Here is a 12,667-nt window from a genome sequence, read left to right as displayed (position 1 = left end):
AAGCCCCCAATGGGGGTCAGGAGGCACGACACCCGGGGGGGCAGAACCAGGCTGACTCTGCCCCCGAGCCCTCCACCTCCCTTGGTTGGCTGAGAGCCTGGGGCTGCCCCTCAGTCTATCCAGTTTCACTCAATCCAAGGGCACTGACGTGGAGGCGAACACAGTGGAGATCATAAAGCCCGAGGAGCTAGAGGTGGTAACAGTCAAGAAGGACAAGCTGGTGGTGTGGGGAAGACCGTGCATCTGGAGGCAGAAATCTCCCCCAACACTGGGCACCGGGGATGTGGGAGGCAGAAATGTCCCCCAATAATAGACACTAGTGGTCTGGGAGGCAAAAAAAGGCCCCAAGCAGTAGGCACCAGTGACATGGGGTGCAGAGGTTTCCCCTAACAATAGGCAGCAGGGTTCCGAGGAAGGAAATGTTCACAATTACTCGACACCAGGAATGAGCAGAGCTGAAATTTTCTCCCAAAAAAAAAAACACTAGGGATGTTGGGGAAAATTGTTTTCCAAACTAGACACAAGAGCTCTGGGGTAAGAAATATCTCACAACAGAGAACAGAGATAAGATAGGAGACATGACCTCCAACACTACACAATCATAAGTCCCCAGAGCAGAAATACTCACCCCCGTAGAAATAGTCCAAAGAGTAGCAATAAGAAATGAACACCTCCCCACCCCCTACCTTAGACGATACCCAAGGAGAGAGGAGTGGAGTATGACTCCTCACCCCTGCTTTCCCACCTAAATGTTGAGATATTTCCGGTTTGTGGGCTGTCCTTGCATGGTCCAGGGCATTTTCCACTTTTTGAGTTAAAATTCTGTCCAGAAGGCCAGAGAGAAGTTTCAGGAGACTCAGTACAGGATTGGGATGCATGAGGTCAAGAACGTTGCCTGGCACCACAGGGTCTCCTGATCACAAAGGCTGGAGCAAATAGAGATCCCCACAAACCCCAAACCTCTCAGGTATGTACACAGGCCATGAGGGTCAATGAAGCAGTACTTGGAAGGATCTCAGTGCTTAGAGGAAACACTCATTCAGAGCATCCGATTTTCAAAACAGCACTTGGGTACAACCATCTACCCCTCCTTGACCCAGGGAAAACGAGGCCACACTCAAACCTTTGGTTCATGGGCTACAGACCAAGCAAAAGTCTGAGCCGAGAGCTCCGCGTCCTCCTGTGCACTTTTTCTATTCTGGAAAAGGAAGTCCTGAAAAGGATGGAGGCTGGAACAGTCAGCAACTGAGTTCTAGGCACTACCTGGGACAGTTTCGGGGATCATGAATTGGTGGCAGAGGAGAGAGAGGGGAGAGGGCTGAATCAGTCTCCCTGACAGCCACTGTCCTGTTTCCAAGATTGTTTCTACAAATGGATGCATCCCAGCCTGTGTGGGTGTGTGGCATTGGGTGGGTGGGTCCTGCCAGGGAACGGCTCATGCTTCTTGATGAAGCATGAGCTGTCCTGTGGGGGTCTCACCATGGATCAGAGCCTGACATGACATGCCCATGCCCATGGTGCCTGTTGCGTCTACACCCCCTCTGCAGTGCCCACCGGGAAGAGCCCCCACCTTGACCCCAATGCTTCGTGGGGGCCAGGCCCCCTAATGGCAAGATCATGCCTCAGGTAAAGGACGTGCAAACCTCCAGGTATTTCCCAAACCTCTCAAGGACTGGATGGACTTTCTCTGCCCAGAAGGGGGAGATGTCAGAGCTACAGGAGACAACCACAGACCACTGGGGCCTGAATGTGCTCAGGCAGGTAGGACAGGGGCACTCGGGGGTGCCATAGTGGGCACGGACGATATGGGGGAGTTGGGGTTTCTTTCAGGCTGCAGGACTCGTGAGGGCAGCGTGGCCAGGCTGAGTGGTCCTAGTTGGGAGTGTGTGTATTGAGAGGGATTTCCAGAACAGGCCGGGAGCAACAGCAGAGAAGCGTCCAGCTTCCCCAAGGCCAAGTCTGGTGTCCAGCTCCCAGTAGGATGGACTGAGCCTCAGAGAAAGGGGCAGAGCTGAGGTGGGGATTTGCTGTGGGGTCATTAAGAGCCTCCAGAACTCAGAAAGGGAAGACTCTGTGCAACAGGGGGAACTGGTCAGGAATGACTGGGTCAGGGGGCTCAAAGACCTCACAAACTGGCTGCTGCCAGTCAGGGAGAAAGCAGAGACAGAAGGACAGAGAGAACTTGGATACGGGATAAGGCGGGAGCAAGAACTCTGCGGGCCTGAGGAGAGGAGAGGGGAAGGGCAGGGAGGGCAGGGGCTCCAAGGACAGAAAGGAGAGGGCCCTGGGGAGGGAGGGGCGGTTGGGACAGCGACGAGGACAGCCCCTTTGCCAGGCTCGCTGGGCTCCCACAGAAGCAGCCAGGCCAGACCTAGGGTTGCTGAGTGGCTAGTCCTGCCAGCTGTAGCCCAGCCTGGGCATGGGGGAACGTGATCTCTGGGAATGAGAAAGTAGTGGACTGAGCTATGGGAGACCGAAAGGGTCAGTGCTCCTGGTCCACCGTGGGGCCCACAGAGTTCCAAGCCACCATCGTCGGTAGGGGGCAGTGCCCTAGGGTCCGGGTGGAGGTGGGGACGCCCGTCAGGCCCACCAGGGCAGAGGGTGGTGCAGCTTTCATTGTGAGGTTGCCCCTGGGAGCTCTAGATTTCTCTCTGGCCAATGGGGTTGCAACCTCGAGGCCACGCCCCCATTCCTATCTATAAAAAAAGCTCCTGGCCCAGCCACTCGGGGCACCCTCTCTCAAGGATGCTTGAGAGGGAAGTGGCCCCAACACACCTTCCCCCTGTTGACCCTTCGAGGGCTCATGTAGGGGTCACCTCCAGATGTTAACCCTTCTATGAGTCATCTACAGGTCACCTCTAGGGGTCATCTCTAGGGGAATGTTGGAAATTGGCAGAGCGCAATGGACGGTAAGGAAAGGCCATGTGTTGGCCCTGCACTGGTCAGTGTATGGCCCCGAGGCCACAGGATCAAGCCCGGCCCATTTCCAGCAAGTCTTCAGGTAGTTTTGTCCCCAGCAGCCTCTGTCCTCGTCAGGGTCTCCCGGGACTCTAGAATGGGAAACCCCAGAGAGCCCCTCCTGAAAGAACAGAATTTTAAAACATCAAGTGTATCTTATAAAGGCGGAAGATTGCTTGGCAGAGCGTCACCCTTTAGGGGAGAGTGATTTGGGCTGGTGCACAGCACCAGGAGCTTGAAGCCTGTGATGTCTGAGGAGGGCAAGGCGGGGAGGAGTGACTTCGAGTGTTCAGGGAGGGGCCCTGTGAATGGGTCACTGTGACAGGGGAGACAGGCTGGGAGCAGGAGCTGGGCGAGTCTCCCCGTCCCTCCGCACCTGTGTCCTGCTCTGCGGGCAGCCAGAGGAGATGGGGTCAGCTGTCCACTCCCCAGAATGATACGACCATGAAAATGCAGAGAGCTCTAGGGCCCGGACATACAACGCTTGTTTCTCGTTGTCCCTCGTGTCCCTGCCAGCACTGCCAGGAGGGCTCCAGTGGGTCCAAAGCAGGAAAGGATCCACTTTTTAAGGGGCCCAGAGCAGCAGATGGCGGTGAGAAATGAGCAGCCCCCGAGATGAGCAGGAGGAACCAAGAGTCAGGGCTGTGGACCATGAAGTTTGGGTGGGGTTGAAGGTCTGGGGTCCTTGACTGTCTGCTTCCTCTCAGGTTTACCGGCCTCTGGGTGCCCCCGAAACAGCCACATCGTTGAAAACATTTCGAAGGACAGGTGGAGGCAGGAGGTTCCAGGAACAACGGGTGAACCCGGAGAACAACTGCGGATGCGAGTGGGGGCCGAGGGGACTGAGCTGGGGTGAGAGAAGCGGGCGCAGCGCCGCCTGGAGTCTGAGGGCTGTGGGGTGGCAGGCCGGGAGCCTGGCCAGGCTCGAGTTGTGTCTCTGTAACAGTGGAAGGGGTCTGGGTAACATTCCCCAGTCTTGGAGCTGAGCGAGTCTCCTATCATCTCCAATTATCACCTATCATTCCAACATGTCTTCACTGCGAGCCCACGAAAAGTTGCCGTACTCGAAGAGTTTTGAGAGAGGGTGCAGGGGTTTGCCGGCCATCAGCTCCCCTCCACCCTGGGGTATTCTTGGGGCATAACAATTCAGTCTTCTGGGCTGTGACTTTCCTGCTCTGTGAAATGGGCTGGTGAGACCCCCTGTGAGGCCAAGAGCCTGCCTTGGGTGATGGCAGGAAGGACAGGTCAGAATGCCCTAACTGAGGGCTGTGGTGGCACTGACTGGCCCACACTACACAGAGGGGTCTGGAGTTGGCAGTTGCCAGGTAGGAGTCAGGGTCCGAGGCAGAGGAAGACCCAACTCCTAGGCTCTGGGACAAAGACGCCATGGGGGCCTGTGGCTGAGGGTCTGAGCCCTGCATCTCCTGGCTGGGATGTAGTCGGTCCTCCTGCCTGTCCTCACAGACACTGTCCTACCTCCCACAGATGCCAGGGCAGGACGAAAAGGTGCAGTGCCAGTGGCCTCCCTGGGGCCGATTCTGCTGGTACCTGGAAATGCACATAGCTGCCGACAAGAGCACCTGGATGCCCGCAGTCACCTGGGCTCCAAGGAGGAGCAGCTGAACCAGCGGATGCTGCGGCAAAAACAGCCCATAGACCAGCTGCTGCAGGTGCCACCAAGGCAGCAGGCCCTGCTGGAGGCCGCCATCAGGGAGCTGAGGGAGACCAGGTGAGAGAGGGGCCATGGGCTCTGGGGCAGGAAGGCCCTAGACCTGCCTCCTCAGCTAGTGCCTTCACCCCAGGTGCTCTTCTGTGGGACTCAGCAGCAGAAACAGCAGCTGCAGAACCTGGTAAAGTGGAGAGGAGACCCGGAAAAGGGTGAGTGACAGGGAGAAGCCCCTGTGGGTCAGAGGGCGGGGCTACTGGAGAGGGGAGCCAGGCGGCCCCACCCCCAGCCCCCCACCTTCCCTGCTTGGCTGAGACCCTTATGCTGCCCCACATCCCATCCACTCCAAAGGGATTGGCGTGGAGACGAACAACACACAGGTGCTCCTGGACACAAAACGTGAGGAGCTGGGGGCCACAGAGAAGGAGGAGGCACAGGAGGCCAGGCAGGAGGAGTGCCAGAGTCCAGGAGCTGGAGGAGTCAGTCAAGTCCCAGGGGGCAGGGACCATGGCCTGTGTGAGATCCAGAGACGCTCCTGTTGCTGTCCTTAAGGAAGAGGAGTCCACCCACATCGGACCCAGGTCCTGTAACGACCCGCCAAAAATCCAGAAAATGCAGCTCGTCAGCAAGAACTGCACTGGCAGCCTGACACCCCGCTGACACCTCGATTTTACTGCACCGACGCACGCTGCCGCTCTCACCCAATTGATCTAGCCCAGACCCGTCCTCCCCACGCCACCTGAGTTCTGCCTTCTGCCTTGGCCCTTTGCTCTTCTCCCTCCACTAGAACCAGGGATATCCCTCACTGCAAGACCAGGGATCTGGGCAAAGGCACAACTATTCTCCATCTCAAGAAACTGGAGATCAGGGGGACAGTAAAGTCTCCATCCACTAGACCCCGAGATGTGGGGTAAGAAATGTCCCCATCCCAAGGCACCCCAGGGATCAGGGGGCACAGTTTCCCCCTCCACTAGACCCCAGGAAATGGGGGTGCCAGAGATGGCCCCCCACCACTAGACGCCAGGGATCGGGGGGCCAGAGATTCCCCCCCACTAGAGGGCAAGGATCAAGGGGGGGGCCAGAGATCCCCCCAAGCACTAGACGCCAGGGATCGGGTGGGGGGGCAGAGATTCTGCCCCCACTAGAGGGCAAGGATCAAGGGGGGGCCAGAGATGCCCCCCACCACTAGACGCCAGGGATCGGGGGAGGCCAGAGATTTTTCCCCCCCCACTAGAGGGCAAGGATCAAGGGGGGGCCAGATATGCCCCCCCACTAGATTCCAGGGATCGGGGGGGGGCCAGAGATTCCCCCCCCACTAGAGGGCAAGGATCAAGGGGGGGCAAATATGCCCCCCCATCACTAGACGCAAGGGATCGGGGGAGGCAGAGATTCCCCCCCCCACTAGAGGGCAAGGATCAAGGGGGGTCCAGAGATGCCCCCCCCACTAGACACCAGGGATCGGGGGGCCAGTGATGCCCCCCCACCACTAGACACCAGGGATCGGGGGGGCCAGAGATGCCCCCCCACCACTAGACGCCAGGGATGGGGGGGCCAGTGATGCCTCCCCACCACTAGACACCAGGGATCGGGGGGGCTAGAGATGCCCCCCCACCACTAGACGCCAGGGATGGGGGGGCCAGTGATGCCTCCCCACCACTAGACACCAGGGATCGGGGGGGCCAGAGATGCCCCCCCACCACTAGACGCCAGGGATGGGGGGGCCAGTGATTCCTCCCCACCACTAGACACCAGGGATCGGGGGGGCCAGAGATGCCCCCCCACCACTAGACGCCAGGGGTGGGGGGGCCAGTGATGCCTCCCCACCACTAGACACCAGGGATCGGGGGGGCCAGAGATGCCCCCCCACCACTAGACGCCAGGGATGGGGGGGCCAGTGATGCCTCCCCACCACTAGACACCAGGGATCGGGGGGGCCAGAGATGCCCCCCCACCACTAGACGCCAGGGATGGGGGGGCAAGTGATGCCTCCCCACCACTAGACGCCAGGGATCGGGGGGCCAGAGATGCCCCCCCCACTAGACGCCAGGGATCGGGGGGGCCAGTGATGGCTCCACACCACTAGATGCCAGGGATCGTGGGGACCAGAGATGCCCCCCCAACCACTAGATGCCAGGGATGGGGGGGTCAGAGATGCCCCCCCACCACTAGACACGAGGGATTGGGGGGGCCAGAGTTGCCCCCCCAACCACTAGACGCCAGGGATCGGGGGGGCCAGAGATGCCTCCCCCCACCACTAGAGCTATTGATCGAGGGGGGCCAGACATGCCCCCCACCTCTAGACGTCATTGATCAGGGGGGCAGATATGCCCCCCACCACTAGACGCCAGGGATCAGTGGGGCCAGAGATGCTCCCCCAATCACTAGACGCCAGGGATGGGGGAGCAGAGATGCCTCCCCCTACCAGTAGACGCCATTGATCGAGGGGGGGCCAGAGATGCCCCCCACCACTAGACGCCAGGATCGGGGGGTGCCGATGTGTCCCCTTACACTAGACCCCAGGTATTAGAGGGGCCGAGATGTCCCCCTCCACAAGGTCAGAGGGATCAGGATGGCAGTTATATCCCGCCAGCACTAGCAAACAATGATTTGGAGGTCAGAAGTTACAACTCAGCTCTCCCCTCCCCATTGTGGGGTCCTGTTTCTGCGCATGACAGCCCTGAAGCTTGGCCGCTGGTACCATCCAGTCACCGGATTCTACACACTCTTTGGGGCTGTTTGGGGACTTTGTATTGCTGGCTGAGAAGAGGGAAGGAGGAAGGCGGGCTTTCTCCCTGACTGCCACTGTCTGATTTTCACGATTGTTGCAATAAATGGACCTATCCCAGGCCTGTGTGGGTGTGTGTGTCACTGGGCGGGGCAGGTCTGGCCAGTAGTTGACAATTGCTTCTAGATTGTGGGAAGCCTCGGCCATGTCACCATGCCAAGACGCGTCACCTGCCTGCCCCTGAGTGAAGCCTGTCAATGACCCCAGGAGAGTCCACCCCAAGGGTTGAAGGTCTCAATCACGGATGCGTCCCCAGGAGGGAGGGCAGGATGCAGCACCCAGAGCCCTGCCTTCCACTGCAGCACCTCCGTGGCCTCCCCTGCCCCTGGTGCCTGTTTCCCCATTCCCCTCTGCAGTGGCACCAGGGACAGACCCCACTTTGCCCCCTAGTGGCCACATCAGGTTTCTCAGGATGAGCACTTGAAAGTGCTCCTGCAGCAGGTGGGTCCAAGGTGCTGTCCCCTCAGCCAGGCTCCCCCTGGATGGCACCCACCCTAGAAGGAAGACAGTGTTTTTCAGTGGAGCAGGATGGGGCCGTGGATGGAACATGTTTCTAGTGTCCCCGAGTCTGTACAGAGCTGATCCAGGAGAATAGCGCCCCACTTCTGTGTGGACCATCAGGTTCCCTAATACAAGTCCCACTGCCACCATCACAGCACGGTCAGACCCCATGAAATAGAGAACCAGACCCTGACTCCTCTTTGTTCCTGCACGCCTGGACCTGGTGGGACAGCCTTGGCTGAGTGACACTCTACTGGTGACAAGAATTGTGTCCAGATCCATGTGTCAGACCAGATGGCAAAGCCTCAGAAGGAAGAGCCATCCTGTTCCAGTCATTTCCAGGAATTTGGTCAGCCATGCCCCTTCCTGCCAGTCACATTTCTACTGGGAGTCACACTCCTGGTAAGGCAGCCCAGGGCAGGCACAGGCAGCTCCTGGTTTACCCTTCGGTGCCCAGTTCATAGCCCTGCCCCTCTACCTGCACCATGGGCCTGGGGTCGCCCATTCACTCTCACGGTTCTGCACACCTCACACATGTCCTGCACACCCTCTCGCAGCCTCTATGGGGCTCTGGGCTTAGCTCCCCGTGTCCTGCCTCTGGGTCCCTGGGCTCTGGAAACACCAAGTCAGGTTTGCCTTGAGGTTTGGGGAGCTGAGAGACTGTGGGGATCAGAGGCTCTCCCCTATCCACGCTTGCCGGTGGTGAGAGCTGTTCTCCCATTGAACGACTGTCTTGGGAGTTTTTCCTCTTAGAATCTGACAGAGTCTCACCCAGACACAGGTGGCACCCGAGAGTTTGCCAGAAGCATCCCAGTGTATTCCATGTGTGCAGGCTCTATCCAGCTACCCCCAAACGGGCATTAGCAGGTCAGAGCATAATTATGTAGGTTGTTAACAGGCTACCTCGATTCTGCAGTAACAACTTTCATCTAACAAACAGTGGTGCCTACTGCTCTCAGGTGCTCCCACAGTAGTGACTCCAGTTTCTAAGCTCCATTGTTTGAGCGTTCCCGTGAGCCTCTTCCATTCCTGCTCGGGCAAACTGCTCTCACTCTCTTCCTCGGTGAGAGATTTGGGAACCCCGTCCGGGTCATACAGAGGGACAGAGACATATAAATAAAGTTAAGGAAATAGGAGTAGCTTGCTGGGGGCGCTCCCGGGTGGACCCTCCGAACCTCAGGTGAGGCAATGGTACACCCGCCCCCTGGGTTAGATGAAGGGGCCTTTGGAGTTGTCTTGGTCTGCTCCGAGTCATCTCTTCGTGGGTCAATGGTAAGGATCCTGGAATGAAGCTGGTGGCTTCCTGTCACCAGGTGGGCGATACGTCTTGTCTTCCTCACCTGGAACAAGGTGATCTCTGACTCCAGGAATGTTGCTATCCACTCAGCCGGTTGCCATTTGGTTCTGGTCACCATTTTGTCAGAGCAAACCTCACATTTGATTCTTGTCAAATTCGGTGATTCCTGACTCATCCATCTTCTCCACCTCCTAGAGTGGGTCTCTCAGAGGTCCTGCCTAGTTTTTCGCTTCTGCCTCTTGTTGCCTGCTTGGTTCCCTCCCGTTAGGCTTGGCAGACAGAATCATGGGCTACAGACCAAGCAAAAGTCTGAGCCGAGAGCTCCCCCTCCTCCAGTGCACTTTTTCTATTCTGGGAAAGGAAGTCCTGAAAAGGATGGAGGCTGGAACAGTCAGCAACTGAGTTCTAGGCACTACCTGGGACGGTTTAGGGGATCATGAATTGGTGGCAGAGGAGAGAGAGGGAAGAGGGCTGAATCAGTCTCCCTGACAGCCACTGTCCTGTTTCCAAGATTGTTTCTACAAATGGATGCATCCCAGCCTGTGTGGGTGTGTGGCATTGGGTGGGGCGGGTCCTGCCAGGGAACGGCTCATGCTTCTTGATGAAGCATGAGCTGTCCTGTGGGGGTCTCACCATGGATCAGAACCTGACATGACATGCCCATGGTGCCTGTTGCGTCTACACCCCCGCTGCAGTGTCCACCGGGAAGAGCCCCAACCTTGCCCCCAATGCTTCGTGGGTGCCAGGCCCCCTAGTGGCCAGATCATGCCTCAGGTAAAGGACCTGCAAACCTCCAGGTATTTCCCAAACCTCTCAAGGACTGGATGGAATTTCTCTGCCCAGAGCCTCACCCCAGTGTGGAACCCTTCACTGCCCACAGGCTCCCCAGACAGCACAAGCCCACAGTGACCCTGTGCCCCACCATCAGAGATGGATTTGATTCTCAGCCAGACATACGTGTTCCCGAACCTCCTCTCCCCACAAGGCTGCCCCGTGGTGTCCACCAGTGTCCCTAGCATTCTTGTGCCCCAGCCCCAAGCCTCGCATGAGTCAAACGTGTCTGTGAGGAGACTTGGGGCGTGGGAGGAGGGGATGAGTGGAGGGTACATGAGTTTGTGGTATGCAGGAACGGGAGACGGTCGGAGGGAGCGGACACCCCAGACAGGTGTTCTCCACACAGGGATTTTTCCAAGTGGTTCTGGAAGGAGGGCAGGGAGGGTGCCAGGCAGAGGAGGAGAGAGCTGAGTAGAAGCTGGGCAGTGGGGTTCAAGTGGGAGTGGACAGAGGTGAAACCTGCACAGCCTGAGGATGGAACCGTCTTCCTGTCTTTGGAGCCTGCCTAGGTTTTGGGTGGCAAAACTGTGAACGTTGCTGCCCAGCTTAAATACACAACCTCAGAGCAGGGAGAGAGCTCAGGGTCAGGGGACCGTGTGAAAAGACCCAAGTGCCTCCTTGGACACTGCCTGCCTCCTGGGCACCATCAAGTTTGGCTCTGGGGGATCCCATCCCGGCCCAGGAATGGCCCTGTAGCATTGGATCTGAGCCAGGTTCATCATTGGGCCATCTGGCCCTGGAGGCCATGTCAACAGTACGACTTATAGGGAGACCCAGCCTGCCCTTACCAGAGTGACTTCAGGCTTTTTGGGTGTCGTTGTACAACCTTTCTTGGGAGCTACCGAGGCTTCCAGGAGGCTCCAGGGCAAAGCATTTCTAGAAGATGCGACCAAATTCTATGGCAGGTCTCAACCATGACTGACGTTCCCTTCAGAGGTCCTTCAAAGCACCGTGCCAGGCCTGGGATGCCCCGGTGCAGGGTGTTCCCCGTCCCTGAGGCTGTGTTGCTTCTGCAGGTGCAGAGAGCAGAAGTACAATTATGAAAGTCTGCCAACGACGTCCGTGATCATCGCGTTTTATAACGAAGCTTGGTCAACCCTAATTCGCAACGTTTACTGTGTCCTTGAGACGTCCCCAGACATCCTGCTGGAGGAGGTCATCCTGGTGGATGACTACAGCGATAGAGGTGCGCGGCCTCCCCTCTTCCCTCCCCTGGCCTCCCCTCCCCCCACCCCGCCCTCCCTTGACCCCCATCCTCCCCTCCCCTGCTCTTGCCTCTGAGCTCTGTCTGGTTCTCGCTGTGGACGGGTTCTGATTGAAGGCTGTGCTGGGCTGTTCTCTGGGAGGCTCTAGATAACAGTGATTTACAGGAGACAACAGGGAACGTCTCCGTGCAGTTGGGGTATGGCTGTAGAGGGCAGGTGTGGGAGCAGGTGTGGGGGACAGGTGTGGGGGATAGGTATGGGCTATAGGCATGGGGGAACAGGTGTAGAGGGCAGGTGTTGGGGGGTGGGTGTGAGAGAGAGGTCTTGGGGACAGAGGTGGGGGAGAGGTGTTGGGGGCCAACTGTGAGGGAGGGTGTGAGGGCAGGTGTGGAGGCAGGTGTGGGGGCCAGGGGTGGGGACAGGGGTGAACACTCGCCTTCTTTGGGGTGCTGTGCTCCCTGGGATGCCCCAGCCTTGCCCCTCCCCTCTCTCTCTCACTCCCACCTGTACTGAAGGGTGTCCAGGGGACTTGGGCAGCACCTAGTAGGGGGTCTCACCTCCCACCCTGCAGAAGAACAGTCACCTGGCCACACCTGGCTGCAGGGGACGCTCAGGACTGTAGTCTCGCTTGTTTGTTCTGGGGGCCGCTGGGCGGTTCTCCGGGCTTGCTCCTGGCACTGTGCTCAGGGCTCACTCCTGGTGTGCTCAGAGGACCAGGTGGGGCGTTGGGATCACACATCTTAACCTGGGGGACTGATGTCTTTGGGGTGGTGGCCATGTACTCGGCTGGAAATCGTGGAGAGAGTATTCGGGGTCATTCAGCGTTGCCCATGACAGAGTGCAGGGCAGGTGAGCGTGAGGCGATGCCGATAGAGCCAGCTGGGCACCAAGTCCTGACAGTCCTGAGACCTGGGCGTCTGGGTCCAAGGGGGGCACGTGGGAACGTTGCTGGTGGTTCTAGAGTTCTCCATCCCAGCCTTCCCTTGCCCGGGCATGGCGGGAGTGAGCCGGCTGCCCCATTCTCCTCCCCAGAGCACCTGAAGGAGCGCCTGGAAGCCCACCTGCCCAAGGTGCACCTCATCCGCGCCACCAAGAGGGAGGGCCTGGTGCGCGCCCGGTTACTCAGGGCTTCGGGGGCCAAGGGCGACACCCTCACCTTCCTGGACTGCCACTGCGAGTGCCACGAGGGCTGGCTGGAGCCGCAGCTGCAGAGGTGCGTGGGCGGTGCCCAGTGGGAACACGGGAGACCCAGCTCCGTGGGCCTCGGGCTCGGCCTGGGTGCCCCGTCCCCCAGTCTCAGGCCACGGCTTCATCCCTGGTCACATGATCAGGGACCCTGGTCTGGGAGCCTTCGAGGGCATCAGGCGCTGCTGTACCCACGGCTTACTGGTGCAGGGGAGTTGCTTTTACTGCCGCTGGTC

The 12,667-nt window shown here is 58.7% G+C and overlaps 1 protein-coding gene across 1 annotated transcript in view; it reads left to right on the top strand.

Moving 5' to 3' along the window:
- Nucleotides 1–10,314: 10,314 nt before the first annotated feature.
- LOC130026627 (polypeptide N-acetylgalactosaminyltransferase 12-like) overlaps nucleotides 10,315–12,667 on the top strand; it is a 427,747-nt gene continuing 425,394 nt past the window's right edge. The window contains exons 1-3 of the mRNA XM_056117462.1: nucleotides 10,315–10,325; nucleotides 11,058–11,227; nucleotides 12,279–12,459. Coding sequence (XP_055973437.1) covers nucleotides 10,315–10,325; nucleotides 11,058–11,227; nucleotides 12,279–12,459 — 362 coding nt within the window. The remainder of the gene's footprint in view (nucleotides 10,326–11,057; nucleotides 11,228–12,278; nucleotides 12,460–12,667) is intronic.

This window comes from Sorex fumeus, unplaced genomic scaffold (assembly GCF_029834395.1).
Source record: "Sorex fumeus unplaced genomic scaffold, SorFum_2.1 ptg000034l, whole genome shotgun sequence".
NCBI lineage: Eukaryota > Metazoa > Chordata > Mammalia > Eulipotyphla > Soricidae > Sorex > Sorex fumeus.
This window is presented reverse-complemented; position numbering and strand designations above follow the sequence as displayed.